We start from the raw sequence: 19,429 nt of genomic DNA, 5'->3' as shown, positions 1-19,429 counted from the left end.
ATTCATCACTTGTGCTCTCCTTTTCTCTCTTTGAATGTATACCTATTTTAACTTTTCTCTCCGTTCTCAACCTGTAATTTATCATTAACAAAATCCATATATTCAGCCCTTCTGCATCATATCAGACACCAGTTCAGCATCCCGCCACCCACTCAGAATTTACAGACCTCAGGATAAGAATCACAAATACCAAAACCACAGAGAGAGAGATTTCTTGAAAAATAAAGTTGTAAAGTTTATTACAATCTATTTTGACAATATGTTGCCCCAAAAGTCCTCTACAGATAATGGAAACACAATTTATTGAATATATTAATATTTGCTGAGAAAAGCCTAAACATAAAAAAAAAATCTATATCTACATTACATAAGAAAAGAGAGTGATAAGACTTTACTGAATCTGTATGGAAATCTGACCAGAACAGAAGTCCAGGAATCGTTTTCATTTCATGACTCAAGGTATTTAACTGTTTTACTACAGCTTCCATGAACCAGTGATTTCCTCCTCAGGTTTTATTTTAGCACTGCTGCTCTTGCCTGCCCGCATTTAGTAATTATATCTAATTTGCAAGGCGATTTCAAAGCCTCTCTTTCTAACCTTAACACCTCTACAGGTAACACCAAACCTACTGTTTTGCTTAGATAAGAGGCTGTAAGTGAACATAATAAGCAAAAAAATGCCCACCTTTGTCTTTGATTCATTGCTCCAGTTTGAGCATATATGATGAAGCTTAATGTTTATTTACTTTCAAAAACCTTTTACTTTTACAAATGTTCTTGATGCAATGTTTACACTATGCATGTATGTAGGCCTTTCTACCTATGTATCTATCCATCCATAGTTAAAATATGGTTGAAACAACCCTGTCGAGGAGTATTCAAAAACACAGAAAAGAAAGGCTACACTTGCAGACATTACAGCTACAAATCTTGAGCTTATGGGATTCTGTGGATCACTGGTGGTCTGTGTTAACCTTGTTTAATATTTTAAAGCAGGGAATATATTTGGATTGAAGGTTAAGCACAGCATACATACAGTGAATCAAAAGGTTAGACGATGACCTAAATGGACAGTGTCGTGTTATACTGCTTTTTTATGGCACTGTCTTGAAATTAAACGAGGAATTGAATGTTTAAGGAAGGCATAGCATCCTTTCTTTGACAGGCTAGGCAGTGCCTTTATTTTGACACTTGTACCTGAATAAAGCAGCCACTGCAATGGAAGGGAATAATGCAAGTATTTACATGCACAGAAATAGCAATAATCATGATGAATGGATTCCAGATGCTAATTTTAATGTATGCAGCCGCGCTCCTCTACGACAGTACACAGATGCTCAGTTTTGCTATGCCGGCAGACGTAGTGACGCTCATTTGCATGCCGAACTGCTATCTTAATGTGGATATTTATTTTAATTCAATTTCTTACCCGCACATACCGCACGGGAGGCTTTTGTGGCAAAGTCACATTAACCTCTGGCTAGTTAATATTCATCTGGCGAAGTCCCCCATCACTTGATGAATATTCATGAGGTGGGCGAGGCTGTCCCCTCACTCCTCCTTTAGCTCCATGGCGCCCGCGCGGACATGTTTATTTCTGCAACGGGAGCGCACACGGCCATCATCATCATCCTCATCGTCATCGTCCTGCAGCTCGATCTGCGCGTGACAGTCGCTCAGCTCAATATGGCAAACAAGAGCGTTTTGACCGCCAAAGAGCGCTCACTGAAGGGCAGGGAGGAGAAAATGGTCGTGGCAGGTAAATTCTGTCTTTCGTGAAATTCGGCTGCCACGCAGCGGGTCATGTCACATGTGAAGGGACACTGATGTAAAAGCAGGTGGATGTGACACTCGTGCGTTTCTCATAGAATAAACTCTCCTGTGGCACATTACATCCGGGACATCAGGCCAGTTGTATAGACGACAACTTCCGCATTCAAACAAAAACCATAGTAACCGAAATTCCGAATAATGCCACAAAGTTACTTCACAATAAATTAATATAAAATGTCCTTAATACAGTGTAGTGTAGAATTATTCCATGTTCTGTCATTTTGTGTAACGTTAATATATTTTTTTCTGATGGAAGAGATAGCAAGTTACCACATTTTTATTGTAATTTGGTAGCAAATGTCTTAATTTCCTTTTGGGTTTTGAAACTTGCATCTTTATTTTTTTATGTTTTATATTTTTTATATACCCTAATAGAATTAATAAACTAAAATATAGGCTACTTCTTCTACCCTTTTTTTAATAATCGAGAGATAATTTGTCCTTCGATCTTATTTGATACTACATTTTTTAGATATAACTGTTATTTCATATAGCCTAATGTCTATATCTTAAAAGCTCCATACCATAAATGGGTAGACAAGACACAAAATTAACAGTAACATATGGTATTTAAAGTTATTAGAATAACATTTAAACAGATCTCACTTCATTTTACATGACTTGCATCACATTAATGCCATTGTCTTATAAGATATTGTTGGGAAGTAAACCGAGTAAAATCTGCATACCACCAAAATCTATGTATCTATTTATTTACAAGTATTTAGATTAACATAGAACGATGGACAGTAACTCAAAACTACTTCACTATTAGTATTAATATTGTAAATAACTCATTTTTTTAATCATTTAGCTGTATAAAAAAAATGTTTAGGCAAAAGTGTGCAATATAAAAAAGTCTTTATTCCTTTTAACCCATTAGAATTATAATCTATTGAAATGTAATATTATTAATGTCAATTTGTATTGAGGACATAAGAAATAGTAAATTGTAGAAATGACCCAGAAACAATAGCTGACCTGTAGTACATAAATTCAAAACTATGGTTACCATAGGAAAGATTAATGAGGCAAAAAACCAAAATGTTTTTCTTTTTGTCAGCAAAAGCATAGTGACTAAAAACAGAATAATGAGAAAATGTCTCTTTTGGATATTTGATTGATTCTCAGTGACGTCAAACTCTCATTAGGCTGGGATGATTTGATGAGAAGCAGCATTAAAACGGTTCAGAACTAAACATTTAGTGTGCTAGTGAAGCCCACATTCACTTATTTTACATGTCTGATACTCTGCTACGGTTAGATGAAAGGGGTCATAAAAAATGCATCAGTTCTTGGCTTACTTGGCAGGACTGAGTTCTTGTCTTTTTAGAGTAAAACTCGGCACAGTTGACTAGTAGGCACTCTCTGCCCTTATTCCAGAAATGGTTGTGGAGTTCCTCACTGTAAATAATCAACGAAACTATATTACCACCAACAAACAATAAATCAGGTGACTGTGCCTTCAGATATAACCATGACAGTTTTGCTGGCCTGGTGCATCCTGGGAGTTCTGGTGCCCTAGCAGTGTCCAGGGGCCCATCTGTGCATTATGCGCATGAAAGCTCCGCCCCCGTCACGCGTTCCCGGCCCTTCTGTCGAAGCAGCTCGCTGTCACGGCATGGCGGAAGCTTCCGGGCCTCTGCATCCATGGGGGGTGGAACAGGGTTTTGGGGAGGATGATCAAACCTTACCTGCTGTTGCCATGCTGGCACAGCCTGAGAAAATGTACTGATGTCATCGCCACAGTCACGCCTCTCTATTCAAATGTCTTTATTAGCAGTGTATTTAAATGTGACGTCAAAATATGCATTTCATTTGATGTCATGAAATGAAATCTCTGAAAAAATTGTTTTTAGTACTGTAGTGTGTAATCACTTTACTAGCATTATTTGTGATTCAAACAGGCCTTATTATTCTTTTATTGTGTGTATATCCTCTGAAATAATGCACATTCTACATCAGTTCCATTAAAGAGCAATTTCATGTGACCTTGGCGACGAATTACAATTTCTGTAAAGAGTGTCTGGATGACTGCTATTGGTTTTCCATCACCCCCACATAGATAGAAGTATTAAGCACATGCTTTTTATCCAAAACAACATAGAATACACAAATAGGAGGGTCGGTCCGTCGTGAACAGGCTGTAGTTAAGAGCTTTGCTCAAGGGCACAGTGGTGAAAGGAGTAAAACTGAAATCAAAGTAGCTCTCCAGATCCTGAGCTTCCCCTTCCTGAGATTGAAACCGTAACCTTTGAGTTAGTGGCTGAGATTCCAAACCCTTAGTTTACAATACACTGACCTGTCAGTATAAATCATGAGCTTTCTGTCATTTTGTGAAAACATCTAGATTAGACTATATAGACTATATTATTGGGGTCTTCATGCTGAGTAAAGCTATCGGTTCATCTGTGAAGACTTTTATACAGGCATTACAATACTTCGATTTAGCATCATCAAGTCATTCAGAAAGTTGACATTTGTTTGCTTAGGTTCTGAAAATACTGTCTTTTCTACAACTGTATATGTTAGCTTATGTTTTGTCTCGGGCATCAGAATGCTGGAGGTGTTCCACAGATTAAGTGCACTATCTTGCAAACTGTAGTGATGGGGGGTGGGGGGGTGGGGGGCATTCTTCACCATAGCAACCGGAAATGGTTGCTTGGATACAGGTTTGAATAGAAAGTATGGTATGAATGCATCAGCAGTCGCCTCCAGGGGACATACAGGCACTTGAACTTGTCGTTGACTCCAGTGTCTCAGCTGATTGAAGTTGACCCAGCATGAGGTGGTTATGTTGCGTTCCTACAGAAATGGTCTTGAATATGCCATGTTTAACAAGAACGTGAAGACCAGTTGGTTAAGACACTTTTAGACTGATATTGCTTTGATTTTTTTCTTCAAATTCAGAGTCATAAACTCAGCAGGTAGGCCTCCACACACAATATAGACCTTTTCTCCACTGTATATTTGTTTATGTAATCATACTTGAAGCAGGAGACAGAAAATATGCTTGGACGTGGAACCAATCAATATTTCACCTTACTAGTTGCGTTTATAATAGGATTTAAGTGGGGTTACGAATAGTGAAATCTTTTCCAATTGTTTGAAAACCTAGATGCCATTGATTCTTTTGTGACTTTGAGTTGTCTGAATTTTGCAACCAAAATCGAATAATGTTTGCGTCATGTCTTGTATGTTAGGAACATTTGAGCGACTGCAAAGGCTAAGGTGCCACAAAGTAAACATGGAGTCCTAGATCCAACACCAGTGATATGCATCCAACCAATCACAATTCATCCATATGCCAATGTTACAGAGGACAAGTATTCCTTTCAAAAGCGTCGGCGGCACCGTTGACAACAGAAACGTGCTGTAATAGTCCAGATGAACATTAGGTCCTTGGGTCACGAGAAAGTTGTTGTGTGGAGGGATTGTGAAGGGTCATTCCAATGCCATGATGATGGATGGGCAGACTTTGCAGGAAAAACATGCAATACCCTGAGAAATAGTGTTGCGATTCTGCGCGATTTCTGATATTTGACAAGGCTATTGCTATTTCTTCTGTTTGCCGGAACACAATTCACCCCAAATTAGGTCCGTTCTAATAAAAGTTTTGGAGAAGAAAGGTCCTTTTTCCAATCTTGCCGCTCCAATAAAAAAGTCCTCTTCTGATTCTTTTGTCAGCCTCACCCGCCTTCCTTTGCCTCACTTTCTTTTTTCCCCTTTTGTTTTCGCTGTCCTTTTTTCGGCAGAGCGGTTGGTAAGGTGTTGTGGTGTTGGCGAAGGCGTCTTTTGGCACAGTCACGGGGCACTGTTAAAGGAGGCAGACTGGCACCTCCTGGAGCCATGCCAGAGCTCCTCGGGAGAAATACCCACTGCTGTGGTTGGTGTGTGAGTGTGTGAGAGAGAGATAGATAGAACAGGGAGAGAGCGAGAGAAAGGCATTATGGGAAGGTGAAGGGAGGAGGTTGGAGAATGGTAGAGAGAGAAAACACTAGGTTTGCGGTGCCAGAGCTTTTGTGGATGTTGGTTATGTTGGCGTGTTCTTGGCTAGGTTCACTTCATTCCAGTTTGTTTGTTACGTTATTTTTTTTCTTCACTGGATTGAGCGGCTGTGTGTTCATCTGCTGCCAAAAGGAACGAAGGAATGAAAGACAAAAAACGTGTAGCTCCTTATTTCCGCTGCTCTAATCTGTTGCGCATCCCTCGCTTTTATTCCTCTGCCCAATCCTGTCTTCATCACTCACTCTGAAATTCATTTATCTTCCAATTCTCACCTTTTTTTATTTGGAAAATGTGTTTTTTTTTTTCTTCTTCTTTTCTTTTCAGATCCTCCCTCGCAGAAATTAGAAATGGCATAATTGTACGCTTGGCTGGCAGGTCAGTGCCAGGTGGTCTGTTCGAACATAGTGAGATTTGGCAAATGTGACTGTAGAGGTGTGTGATGCACAAGTCCTCACTTCGACAAGAAGAAAAGAAAGCTTTGCTTGTCAAGGTGACAAAACAAGCAGCTCTTTTTATCTTGATTTGGTAGCATGGCTTTTGCCTGCCTGTCTTTGTCTCTCAGTTGTTTGCTTGTCATCTCATTTCCTTGTATGTTAAACAGCGTTCTTTTTGTTAAATATGCTCTGTGTGCAAAACAGGTTAAAGTTTAGCAAAAGAAACCAAATACACTTTGTGCTTTAATTCTGGCCTGCATGTCCTGTGGATGCAGTGCCGATGGATAATATAATTCAGTATCAACTTGTCATCTAACAACTGGCTAGTTTATATGGGTTTATTTTATTTGTTGTTATATTGTTAGTGGCAATGGTTTAATTAGCATGATTCCCCCCAAACCAGTTTCCCTCCCTGCAGCCAATTTTATTGGTTAAAAGGAATAGTTCACCCAAAATCAAAATTTCTGTCATCATTTACTCACCTTCAAATTGTTCTATACCTGTATTAGTTTATTTCTTCTGTTGAACACAAAATAATATATTTTGAAGAATGCTGGTTACCAAACATTTGACGGAAGCCATTGTCACTGCCATAGTATTTTTTTCCCATACTATGGAAGTCAATGGCTACCATCAACTGTGAGTAAATGATGACAGAATTTTCATTTTTGGGTGAACTATCTATGTAAGATTAGGGTGTAGGACGGGTATGGTTAGGGGTTAGTTGTTGGCGTAGTGTTAGCAATCAGCACTGTGAATGACTTGACCGGTGACATTTAGAATCAGCTGTGGAGTAGGCCTAGAGTTTGCGTTGAACTGGTTTGGGAAAAAGATCACACTGTTTAATTAGCATGCTGTGCTTAAGCTGTTATCTGCACGGGAAAATCCTCTAAGTGAGTGTTTTGCTACTTTAAAGTCCCTTTAAAGCACTGGTGTAAACAGACAGCAATATGTCTTTGGCTATTGCGTCACGTCTTACAGCGTGTTTTATTACTTGAGCATCTTGTCAAAAGTGTTTTTAAGACACCATGGCCCTGTTTCCACCTGATATTAAGATGTGTTTTCAGTGATCCACTGTCTTACTTGGATTACGTATAGTAAGAATATTAGTCCCATGTTATGTGGATTATGTCCGATCAGGAAAGGAAGCGAATAAAACGGAAAAGGAAGCTGCGATTTTAAATGCAATCCATGCGTTTTAGCACAAAGCAGCGAAGTTTGAATTGCTTGGTGGGCTATCTTACACAACACGTCCCACAATGATTGCGTATTAGTTCAGTAGGCTAAGAGTAGTCTTTTATTTAAAAGAGAACTAGCTCAAAACGGTTTGGACCCCGTTTACACTTGTCATCCACTTGTAATCGGATCAACGAAAATACATAATACCAGGCGTAAACAGGGCCTGTGTCAAAATTAAAAACTTTTTTTTTAAATGAAAAAGTCTGTTACATTCCATTGCACTACATCTAGCTGTTTTTGAATGCAAAAACCTATAAATAAATTGCCTGATTGGGCTCAGAAAACCAAAATTAATTGTTTCAATGTTTAATTGTTTAAAAATGTAATTGTTCAGGGCCTCCGATTAGTTGACTAGTCATTCAGACAACCCAACTACCGGTACTAGTAGATTTTGAGAATATATAGGTTTGTACCTCTATAGATTCTCGATTTTTACATTTTCTGAACAAAATGTGAGATGTTATTGTCCTTGCAAATGTCATTGCTAGCTGGTTGCTTACTGCCCTAAATCAAAGGTACCCACCCCTAAGTCTCTATTATGTTCTGGTTTCTAGAAATGGCTTGGGCTCCTTCTTCAATGCACATTTATAAGGGTTTGTTTCACACATTTTATGTCCGTCAGGAAAAAATCTGAAGTCTTAGAAAAGTAATAGCACACCTCTCCTTAGCCAGCCACAAAATTTGAGGCATCATTCATGTCCGCAGCCAAAGTTTAATACTTCGAATTTTTAGAGGTTAACTTTCATACCGAGCTTTTGCAATCAGTAATGGACAGATTTTCAGTATTCAGGTCATTATCATATATAGTCTAAACTTTAGGAAGATTAAAGGGGGAATGGGGTGCATGTTGCCCTAAATGCACTATTGTGTGTGTTTGTTTGTGGGGCCATGACACATCTCTTCATCCATATGCTAATATTAGTGCACTGTGTGTAAACCACTATCCTTTGCTGCCTGGAGATTTAGGTGGTAAATCACTTCAGTCTTCTTAGCTCTAATCCTCCCCACATCTGTGCCCCTTTTCTCTTCCTCTTTACTGCTCTAATTCCAGTATGGCACAGTTGGCCTCATCCATCCAACTCAGGAAACATTTTGTTTGTCCACCCTCTTTTTTTCTCCCTGTGGCCTAATCCACTGCAGGTCGTTCTGTAGGGCTTTCAGAGAGCTGGTGTTGTCTCCTTCCAATGCGTTCACGTCACTCATGGTTTGTGACCTTCTCTGGATGGTTTAGAGGTGTGTGTGTGTGTGTGTGTGTGTGTGTGTGTGTGTGTGTGTGTTGGGTGGGGGAGGTACAGCAGTGTAATCGGCTAAGTGTCTCCCACTGCAGAAACAGCAGCACTGATTCAGCTTAGCCTGAGCAGACCAGGCAAATCTGCAATAATCCTCACCACAGAAACCAGTCTGACAGTCCCACCATCTGGAACAGCGCCACCTTGTGCACACGTACACCCCATTGATAACACAACATTTATATTGCTGTGTTTCTCTCGCCTATGTTTCTGCAGTAAAGCACACCGCCATTGGGAACCCCACAGTGGAACCATTTCCTGACAGCATGGAGATGATCATGTTTGGTGAGTTTGGAGAAGATCATATTCCAGACATCCTTGGGTGCAATTAATACATTGCTTCTTAAAGTACCACTTGTGTCAGAGTGGTGGCTCATGGGAAACCTGGGTTTGAGTCCAGGCTGGGTCATGTTCCTATCTAATTTCTCCCCCTCTCTCCTCTTGATTTCCTGAGCCAATAAAAATGTGGCTAAGAGCCAGATTAAATGAACAGAATCAATTGATACAGAACTGTAGTTCTGTTCCAAGACCTAGTAAACTGTCTACATAAGCAGCATCTATGACAGCATTCTAACTGAAATGGAACCGTATACACTACTGTTCAAAAAGAAATTCCTAAGTTATTACAATTTAAAACAACTGTGTTCTATTTTAATATAAAATGTAAATTAAATTAAATTAAATTAAATCCAGTGATGTCTTCAGTGTCATTACGTTCCTTCAGAAATCATTGTAATATGCTGATGTGGCGCTCAAGAAATATTTCTTATTAATATCAGTTAAAAACAGTTGCTGTTTAATATTTTTGTGGAAAAAGGTGATACATTTTTTCAGGATTATTTGATAAATAGAAAGTTTAAAAGAACAGCATTTATTTGAAATGAAATGTTTTGTAATATTGTAAGTGTCTTTGCTGTCACATCTGATCAATTTAATGCATTCTTGCTAAATAAAAGCTTAACTTTTGAACTGTAGTGTAAGTGCTGTACATAGGCCATAACTTTCTCAACGTTCACACACATGAATAATTGCTTTTCACACGAAGCATCTAAAGCTTGCAGTTGATTCCAGTTGAGATTGATGTTAGCTTGGGACTATGCTAAAAGGTTATAGCACAAAAATAAAATTAAATAAAAAATTATATGAAAATAATATTTTAAAAAAGAATAAAATGCCATTTTGAGGTTTTATCTATAATTTTTTTGGGAGGTATCAACGGTGTCTGAATTTGACTTTTGTTTGATGTCAAACAGCTGTAGTTAGGAAGGCTTTGTAGTGGAACCAAAAAGACAATTTTGTCTCTTTTTAAGTCAATCCTATAATTATTTGCCATTTAATGTCTGTCCCACTTCTGTTCAGGTATGGGATGTTTTTGGGGAGCAGAGAGGCGCTTCTGGAGGATTCCTGGTGTGTTTTCTACACAAGTGGGCTATGCTGGGGGCTTCACACCTAACCCCACCTACCATGAGGTGTGTTCAGGTGAGTCTAACTGTTCGTTCCCCTCCCATATCAAAGAGGTTTCCGAACCGTAAGGCCATCAGCAGCTTCATTGTACCCAAATTAATGCTTTGCGGCAGCCTTCACCAAAACATTCCCTTCATCTGCAGTGAACTACCCAGAGTGCACTGCTCTCTCCCAGATCCGCAGCCCTTCCCCCTTCCTCTGTATGACCTACTTGTAGCCAGACAGTTCAGAAGAGATGAAATGGAGGGAGGGATGCAGCTGTGATGTTGCAGTTTCTCAACTGGTCCCAGTGAGAAGGTTCTGACTGCAGCTCTGCAGAGGGTTGGCTTCACACACACATTCTCTTTTAAGTGTGTAGTTTGGAGAAGACCTGCAGATGTCAGAACTGGGTTGGGTGTTCGGGTTAATATGTAGACAGGCTTTGTTATTTGTATACGCATATGCAGATACAGTTTTGCACAGTAAGTGCATGGTGTTTGAGTACCAGTCAAAAGTTCGGATTCATTTGACAGAATGGTTCTCATGATCTTAAAAACCTTTTAAAGGTTTATACTTAAAAGCTTGAAATTATGGTTTTATTATTATTTATTATTTTATGAAATTATAAATGATCATTGTGCCTTTTTTGTGTGCCTAAAATTGTTCTTGAATTTGTTTACAAAACCATTTAAAAAGTTGAAGACTTTGTGAGATCTGCTTTAGTACAGTTTATCAGCATCCCAGGATTCACCTCATGAAGTTCATCGGTTTCATAACCACAAGAAATACAATCAATACACTTACTGTACCATACTAAGTCAGTAAATGTTTAAAATGTTTTGAAAGAAGTCTCTTTTGTTCACCAAGACTGCATTTATTTTATCAAAAATAGTAATCTTGAAATATGGGAGCCATGATAATTTTTTTCAGGATTCTACTTTATTTGAAATATAAATATTTGTATACATTTCTTTACTGTCTCTTATGCTCAGTTTAAAGGGATAGTTCACCCAAAAATGAAAATTATCCCATGATAAGGGATAAGGGATCCTAGGTGTATATGACATTCTTCTTTCAGACGAATACAATCGGAGTTATATAAAAAAAAATGTCCTGGCTCTTCCAAGCTCTATCATGGCAGTGAATGGCCATTTATGTTTTGAAGTCCATCAAAGTGCATCCATCCATGATAAAAGTGCTCCACGCGGCCCTGGGGGGTTAAAGCGATAGTTCACTTTGAAATTAATTTTTGATATGTTTTAGCTTACCTCAAGGGCATCCAAGATGTAGGTGTCTTTGTTTCTGCAGTAGTTTCAATTTTGATATATTTAGGTCAAACCGTTCTTGTCTGTCAGTCATATAATGCAGGTCTATGGTCACTGGCTCAAAACACAAGCACAGAGTCCAAATTAAAACAATTCCCCATCGTCCAAATGAAACAATTCCCCATCATAAGTACACATTGATGGCCTAAGACACGAAACGAGCGGTTTGTGTGAGAAAACGAACAGTATTTATATCGTTGTTATCTCTTGAAAACAGCACACGTCCAAATGATCTGACGGCGCGGGCGGGTATAGATATAAACATAGATGTTTTCTGTACTTATGATGGGGAATTGTTTCATTTGGACGATGGGGAATTGTTTTAATTTGGACTCTGTGCTTGTGTTTTGAGACAATGACCATCGACCTGCATTATATGACTGACAGACAAGAACGGTTTGACCTAAAAATATCAAAATTGAAACTACTGCGGAAACAAAGACACCTACATCTTGGATGCCCTTGAGGTAAGCTAAAACATATCAAAAATTAATTTCAAAGTGAACTATCCCTTTAATAAAGGCCTTCTGAACCGAAGCATGACGTAATGACAAACGCGGAAGCGCAGATGATAGAGCAAAACAAAACACCAGTCACAAATTAAAAGTCTAAAACGAGAATTTTTAAAGAGAAATGTTGGAGGAGCTTTGAACCGCGAGAGGCGTCAAAGCTTGATGCTACACCTACATCCTACGTCATACATCATCAAGTATTACTCTTTTAGCATAAGTCGACTTGCGTAGGCCGTCTGCTGGAAGCTAGTTATTTTAGTCAATAATGTTTTAAATATGGATATTTTTCTTACACAAACACATCACTTTGCTTCAGAAGGCCTTTATTAACCCCCCAGAGCTGTGTGAAGCACTTTTATCGTGGATGGATGCACTTTTATGGACTTCAAAACATAAACAGCCATTCACTGCCATTATAAAGCTTGGAAGAGCCAGTAAAAAATTTTTTATTTAACTCCGACTGTATTCGTCTGAAAGAAGAATGTCATATACACTTAGGATGACTTAAGGATGTGTAAATCATGGGCTGATTTTCATTATTGGGTGAACTATCCCTTTAATGCATCATTGCTAAATATTATTTTTTAAATGTCTTAATGTCTTTGTGAGATGAATGGTACTCAACATCCTTTTCTGTAGCCATAATTTAATATAGACTGCAAAATCACTCGCAGTTCTATTTGTGCGTTACTTCTTTTTCCTGCCATTTCTTTAGGTCTAACGGGGCACACAGAAGTAGTGCGAGTGGTCTTCTCTCCTAAAGATGTCAGCTTAGAGAAACTTCTCAAAGTCTTCTGGGAGAGCCATGACCCCACTCAAGGTAAACAAACACACCTATTCCCTCACATCTACAAACATTCACTCACACAGATGTCCATAGAAAGACCCCTGGGTGTGAGATGCAGTGGTCCAAAAGCAAACGGCCTCATGAGGTTAAAACATGGCTGCATCTGTCTGTTCACACTGCCCTGTGCATTTGTGTGTGCTGGATGGTCAGGATGATCTTGCGGGAATTGGAACAGCCTCAGACTGGCTATGTTAATGTGTCTGAGACCAATTCAGCCATGAGAGGAAAAGAGACATTGTGCATGTGTGCATTAGTGCAAGCGTCACCTATTCCTCCAATCCACTGGAAACAGACCCAATCCTGAACACACAGCTGATATTTGCCGTCTGTGCCGTCCTTCAGGTCTTCGTTTGAGAATAAATCAGCCTGGCTGTCTGCTTGAAATCCAGCGCTAAAGATGAGACCCCAAAACCCCAATGTATAAATACGCAAAAATGAATTCACTCCATTCAGTTAATTGGTTGAGCAGAGAGACTTGGTGTGTATCTGATCCCAAACAGACACATAAATAGATTTAAAGTTCATCCATCTATCTATCTATCTATCTATCTATCTATCTATCTATCTGTATATCTGTCTGTCTGATGTAACAGTGTGGCTGCAGCATGAAGCTGTTGTTTGGCTCTCTGTGTTCAGTCACCCTAAAACAGAGAGAGAAGAGAGGAAGAGACACTCCTCTGAAACATTCATAAAGCCTGACCCTGAGGACCTGAAGCGCACACACACAACTCTTCGGCTCTCCTTCATCGCTGCACTGTGGGACTACAGTCTCTGCTTGAATAGTTTATATGACGTCTGTGGTTCGTTCAGTCAGACCCTGTAATAACTTTTCTTGTTTGTATTTTTTCTTCATGGAAGGTACACAAATTCCATTTGGAGATCAGTAATGCATGCCTATATATCTGCCAGTTGAAGACACGCCCCTAAATGTCAGAGTGTGGTTTTAAGGACCATGGAGTGATTGTCTACTACTCTTTCATATGTCAAATCATCAGTTTGAGCTGACATGATTACCCTGTGTGTTCGGTTCTGTGCCAGCTCTCTAATTCACATCATGTTCTGAAGGTGTTTGAACTTTAAAAAGTCACTTGGAACACCATCACCCTGTCAGCCAGAACGCCCCAGAAAGTAGAGCGTAGAAAATTACTCCTAGAAGCCAGGGTTAGTTGTCAGAAATGGCCTTCAGATGTGATTAAACATCTACCTTGCTCTGTTTTCCTTTACCTATGAGAATACAAAGGATGTGCAGATACATATTTTCAAAATCGATTAGTCTGTGGGTTGTCCGAACAATTAAATGACTAGCTGGTCGTAAAGGGATAGTCCACCAAAAATGTAAATCTTTCATCATTTACTCACCCTCATATTGTTTCAAACCTGTATAACTTTCTTGTGCAGAACACAAAATAATATATTTATAAGAACATTGAATAAGAATATTTATAATATCCAAACAACATTGGATCCTATTGACTTTGTCCACACTTTCATTGTGTGGAAGAAAAAAAATATCATACAGAAATGGATCAGATTTGGATGACAGACTTTTCATTTTTGGTTGCACTATCCCTTTATGGATGTCTTGTATAATTAGACTAGCTTAGGAAGATGTCTACCCAACCCGATCTGATGTGTTTCTTAGGGGGTGTTTGCATAAGATCCATTCTTGCGTTAGAAAACAGGTAGACAGAGTGCAACAGAATAAAACGCTGAGAAGAGGTCTCAAGGTGCGTTTTTTTTTTTAAAGCTTAACTGTTTTAACTTGACACTTTGTCTTAAAAAGGTGTTGTATATATAGAGATACATAGCATTTTAGAAAAGAAGTGTAGACCGAAAAAGCCTTTTATTCCAAATAACAATTAAAATAATAAAATTCTATAATTCTATCACTTGTACACCAAGGAATATACATGATCATAGTCATTTGTGATTACAGGTTTTATAAAAATATTTTTTTTTACTCATGAAAAGCAATTTCTACCCAATAAAAACTTTACAGCTTGACATAAGTACAAAATGTATATTCATTATAAAAATGAACCATTACTTTTTAGAATATGTATACATTTTCATGATTTTTTTCAATGTCCAGAAATCACTCTTTTGAAATTCCCTCATATATCCCAAGTGATCCCTGGCCCCTTGGTTGAGAATCTAGATAGACTAGTCGACCATCGTGACACATCGGTAATGAACACATATATTCACAGTCATGTGAGAACATGTCTTCTGCTTGTATGAAACGTACTCACCTGTATTGACATTTAAATGTGCACTTTGTAAATATGAGAATCTTCTAAAGCAGAACTTGTCGCTGTGTCCCGTTTGGCATTTTTAGGCCGTGTTTCACGACCCTGCAGGAGTTTGGGTAGGGAAGCAGGATGAAGAGCATGGCCCATGTGCGTGACAGAAGCGTCAGATTGTGTTTTTTGGCGCAGGCCGCTGCACTGCAATTGGCTGTCGAGAATCGGGAACGTCTCTGTAGGCTGTTCATCCATGCATGCTTAACGCACACTCCATTTGTCCGTACCCGAACGCTCACATCAAATCAACTGTGAATCCGTGCACGTGTGTGTGTGTATGTTCGTCATTACTCTGAATCACGGGTAGACATCTATGGTGTGAAACTGCAAATGTGTGAGGTTTCATAGGATACATACATGCACGATTGTTCCCGTTGTGCACGGAGACCTGTGTATTCAGCTGCTGTCTCACAGTTCAAAGGGTTCTGCTTTCAGCAGCATGATTTGGAATCGTCCAATCACGGCTGGGATAGCAACATCTACAGCCAATCAAACACTCCCAGCACGCTCCTCTTCGTACCCCCGTCTTATACCCAGCAACACTTGCTCTGGCAGAGTCTTTAGGTCATGGTATTGAAAACGTGTGGTGGCTTCCTTAAACCCTACGCTCATTTTCTAAAAATATAGGCTGTATTTCATGCCGTCATGCTACATCTCTGGCTGTGCTGACAAAGATAGTACAGGAAGCCGAGGGTGGGGAGAGGCGAGTCGGGATAATTGGGTTCCTGGATGGATTTGACGAACAGGAAATGACTGAAGCCAGTGTAACAATTCTATCGCCTGTGGCAAACCAAAGAACGGAGAAGTGCAGTGCAAACACACACATGAGAGAAACGCGCACACGCACGCTTGATCGCCTCAGCAGTTTGTTACTTCCTTGTTTAAGAAAGACACCCCCCCCCCTCCCTCACTCCCTCCCCCCCCCCATTCCCAGCGGACCCCAGGGCTCTCAGTCTGTCTACAGGATAACAACATCTTATCTTCTCTCTTCTCCTCTCCTCTCCTCTCCTCCCCCATCCCCAGCTCCTTCTCTCCTCCATCTTTCGCTCCCCCTCACCATCATCCCATCAGCATTTCCGCAGTGACTCCTCATTCTTACCCTCCGCTTTTATCTCTTAGTCACTTTCTTCGTTCCGCCATCCCGCGCTCCCTCGTTCCGCTAACAGTGAAAGGCAAGAGGGCGGGTTTCTCTGCTTCTTTGTCCTCGTTTCTCTGTCTTACCACTTTCATCTTTTATCGTGTCATGTTTTTTTTTCTTGATTTGCAGTATTTATGTGGCTGCTGCGTCAGAGAGATGCATTAATGCACGCTTCAAGGGGTAGAGACAAGATGGCTGACGCTCAAATGTAAAGGCTGAGCTACAATCTTTCAGGCCTGTAAACGTTAAATCTTATTTTCCACCTGCCTTCAGTGTGTAACCTGTGATTGACACGTTTGCTATGTATATTGAACCTTGAAGAGCAAAACATCAATACACAAGCTAATTATGTGCCGAAACTGTTTGGATCTCCATAATCCTTCAGCAACACTCTTTGATTTGTCGGTGAAAACGAAGGTTATTGGGTTCACGAACACCATTTTGTGCACAAGCCACCAAATGGGACAAAAAGAAAAGACCCCCCCCCCCTCTTCTTTTTGGGGTTCAGTCTGCAACGGGCACGTGCCTCTCGGGGGGTGACCTCGACCCCTGCCTCTCCCCGACGAGGGGGGCTCATTACAGTTTGTCAATCAACTATAGGGGGGAGGGGCTGACAGAGGTCATTTATGGAGAGTAGATGAGAAACGGTTGAAGAGATGCTTCTTCTGTTGGATGGGAAAAAAAGGCTTGAATTTGTTGGAAGAAAACATTGTTTTCTTTAAATAAAGAAACAGCTTATTTTTCAGACATATTGGACCTATTTGGGTGTGTTTGGGGGGGGGGGTTGAAGGTGCTTGCAGTAAAAATCTATTTGTTACAAATAGATGCCTTTTACAAATAAAAACTTTTTATTCATTCAAAAGCACCAAATCAGCATATTGTGATATTTGAAGGATCATGTGACAGTGACTGAAGACTGGAGTATTGACTGCTGAACATTCAGCTTTGTCAGTACAGGAATTAATAAAAATGTAAACATATTAATTGAAAACAGTTATTTAAAATTTTTAGGTTTCATGATTTTGTTTTGTTTTTTCAAATAAAGGCAGCCTTAGAGAACATAAGAGACTTTTTTTTCAAATACATTAAATACATTTTTCTGAAATGCGGGTCACCTCGTAGGGGCTGACATATTGAGACGAAAAACGACTCCCTTTATATCTGTAACCCACCTGATTTTGGCCACTTTTACTCATGAAATTATGAATTTCTATTACATTATCACTGCAAGTATTTAATAGTTCCACACAGCTAGTCTAAAGATGACGGCCAGCACAACATAACATAAACAAAAATGACTAAATGCACCTTTAAAACCGTAGCATTGCGATTTTATTTTGTTTTATTTTACGGGCTGTTTGCCTTTAAAATTATGGCGAAAGGAATGTGTAGGGAGAGAGAAAAGGATTGATATCAGAATATGACAGCCTAGATTCAAACCTGCATCTCTGTGAGCACAATAGCTCTCAGTGTCATGAGCATGTGCACTACCCACTGTGCCATGGCCTCCACACTTCAGTTTGGGTTTTAATTTTTCATCATTAGGCCTTGAATACCAACAGCAACAATTTATGTTTGCCACAGAGTATTTTACAGTTATGGATCTAGTGTTTAATTTATAGGTTATTCTTTTCTGGAAGAAAAATGAGAGCGAGAGAACATTATTTGTGGTGTATAATTGATAAAAAAGAAATGTTTTCATCAGTCAAATACTAGCGGCTACATGTTAAAAATAACAAACACGTGTATTAACAAACCATATTACATTTACTACACATTTTAAACATGTATTTTTATTCGCAATGGGAATTTGTGTGTGTGTGTGAGAGAACAAGGTTGTGTGTGTATGTGTGTTACATAAGAGGTGTAAAAATAGACCCGGCTCTGCACCATTCCTCTTAGTTGGCTGCTCTCGCACGCACACTGCTTCACCGTACCCACAGGGCACACACAACAGTGCTCTGAACAACCCCTCACATACATACGCACTCACATATAAGCTTGCATCATACACGCTCAAATGCACAAACATACTCTCCTCAAAACCCTGCTAAAGCATCACACGTGCACCTTCACAAACACATATGGACATTATCCATCAGCTTAGAAAACAAACACACAATAGCCAAACTGTTTGTTTGTCTTCTTGTTGGCTTACATTTGAGCCTCCTCAGTGGTTAGAATAAGTTGTTTTATCCGCAGACACTGAGAGGCACTTCGGTCGTCAAAACGGGAAAAGCGTAAAGCAATAAACCCATACGACTGAGATTCTGAGCCATCAGTATGACACATGATTGACATTTTATATGACAGTGAAAATTTTGCTTTTGAAAGACGTGGAGATATCTCTGGAGTCATTCCACAGGCTTTATAATCCAGCTACACTGCTGATGTTCACCATGTTAACTTAAAGAGATAGTTCACCTCAAAATAAAAAATCTGTGATTATTTACTCACCTTGTTGTTTCAAACCACCATGTTATTTTTTTCCATGCAACAAGATTCACCGTAAAAGGGATCCATGTAATTTGTGTTCTTCTGATTACGGATAAATGGTCAATTTCAAAATTCTGTACTGCTCTGAGAAGTTAAATCAGTCGTTTTAAATGCTACAAGTGAATTTGGACATCACAGCATTATAATGCACAGTATGAAAAGTTTTTTGTTTTGAGATTTGCTGAAGAATATATTTAACTGCATTATTAAATTATACTGTTTTATAGAGTAATATAATGAATCATCATCAGCCAGTACTGAAATAAAAAAATCTTGAAAAAATAAAAGCATAAAAAAATAGAGGCTGATAATTCATTGATATTTAAGGATTATATTAAATTATAGTTTATGATAAGAGTTGATGGGAATGATATCATTTTTGGGGTGAACAATCCCTTTAAAATTCTGTCATAATTTTCTTACCCTCATGTTGTTCCAAACCTGTATGACTTTTTTCTTTGGAACACAAAATAATATATTTTTAAGATATAAATACAGTTGCAATTGAAATTATTCAACCCCCATTGCAAATTAGGTTTATTGGCAAACTTTACAGACTTTC

At 39.1% G+C, this 19,429-nt stretch overlaps 1 protein-coding gene across 1 annotated transcript in view; it reads left to right on the top strand.

Annotated features, from left to right (window-relative positions):
* Positions 1-1,535: 1,535 nt before the first annotated feature.
* msrab (methionine sulfoxide reductase Ab) overlaps positions 1,536-19,429 on the top strand; it is a 30,835-nt gene continuing 12,941 nt past the window's right edge. The window contains exons 1-4 of the mRNA XM_084393372.1: positions 1,536-1,759; positions 9,020-9,088; positions 10,163-10,282; positions 12,799-12,903. Of these exons, the coding sequence (XP_084249498.1) occupies positions 1,588-1,759; positions 9,020-9,088; positions 10,163-10,282; positions 12,799-12,903 (466 nt within the window). The 5' untranslated portion in view covers positions 1,536-1,587. The remainder of the gene's footprint in view (positions 1,760-9,019; positions 9,089-10,162; positions 10,283-12,798; positions 12,904-19,429) is intronic.

Source organism: Rutilus rutilus (assembly GCF_951802725.1).
Source record: "Rutilus rutilus genome assembly, chromosome: 21".
In the NCBI taxonomy this organism is placed as follows: Eukaryota; Metazoa; Chordata; class Actinopteri; order Cypriniformes; family Leuciscidae; genus Rutilus; species Rutilus rutilus.
The sequence above is the reverse complement of the archived record's forward strand: the minus strand, read 5'-3'. Positions and strand labels throughout refer to the sequence as shown.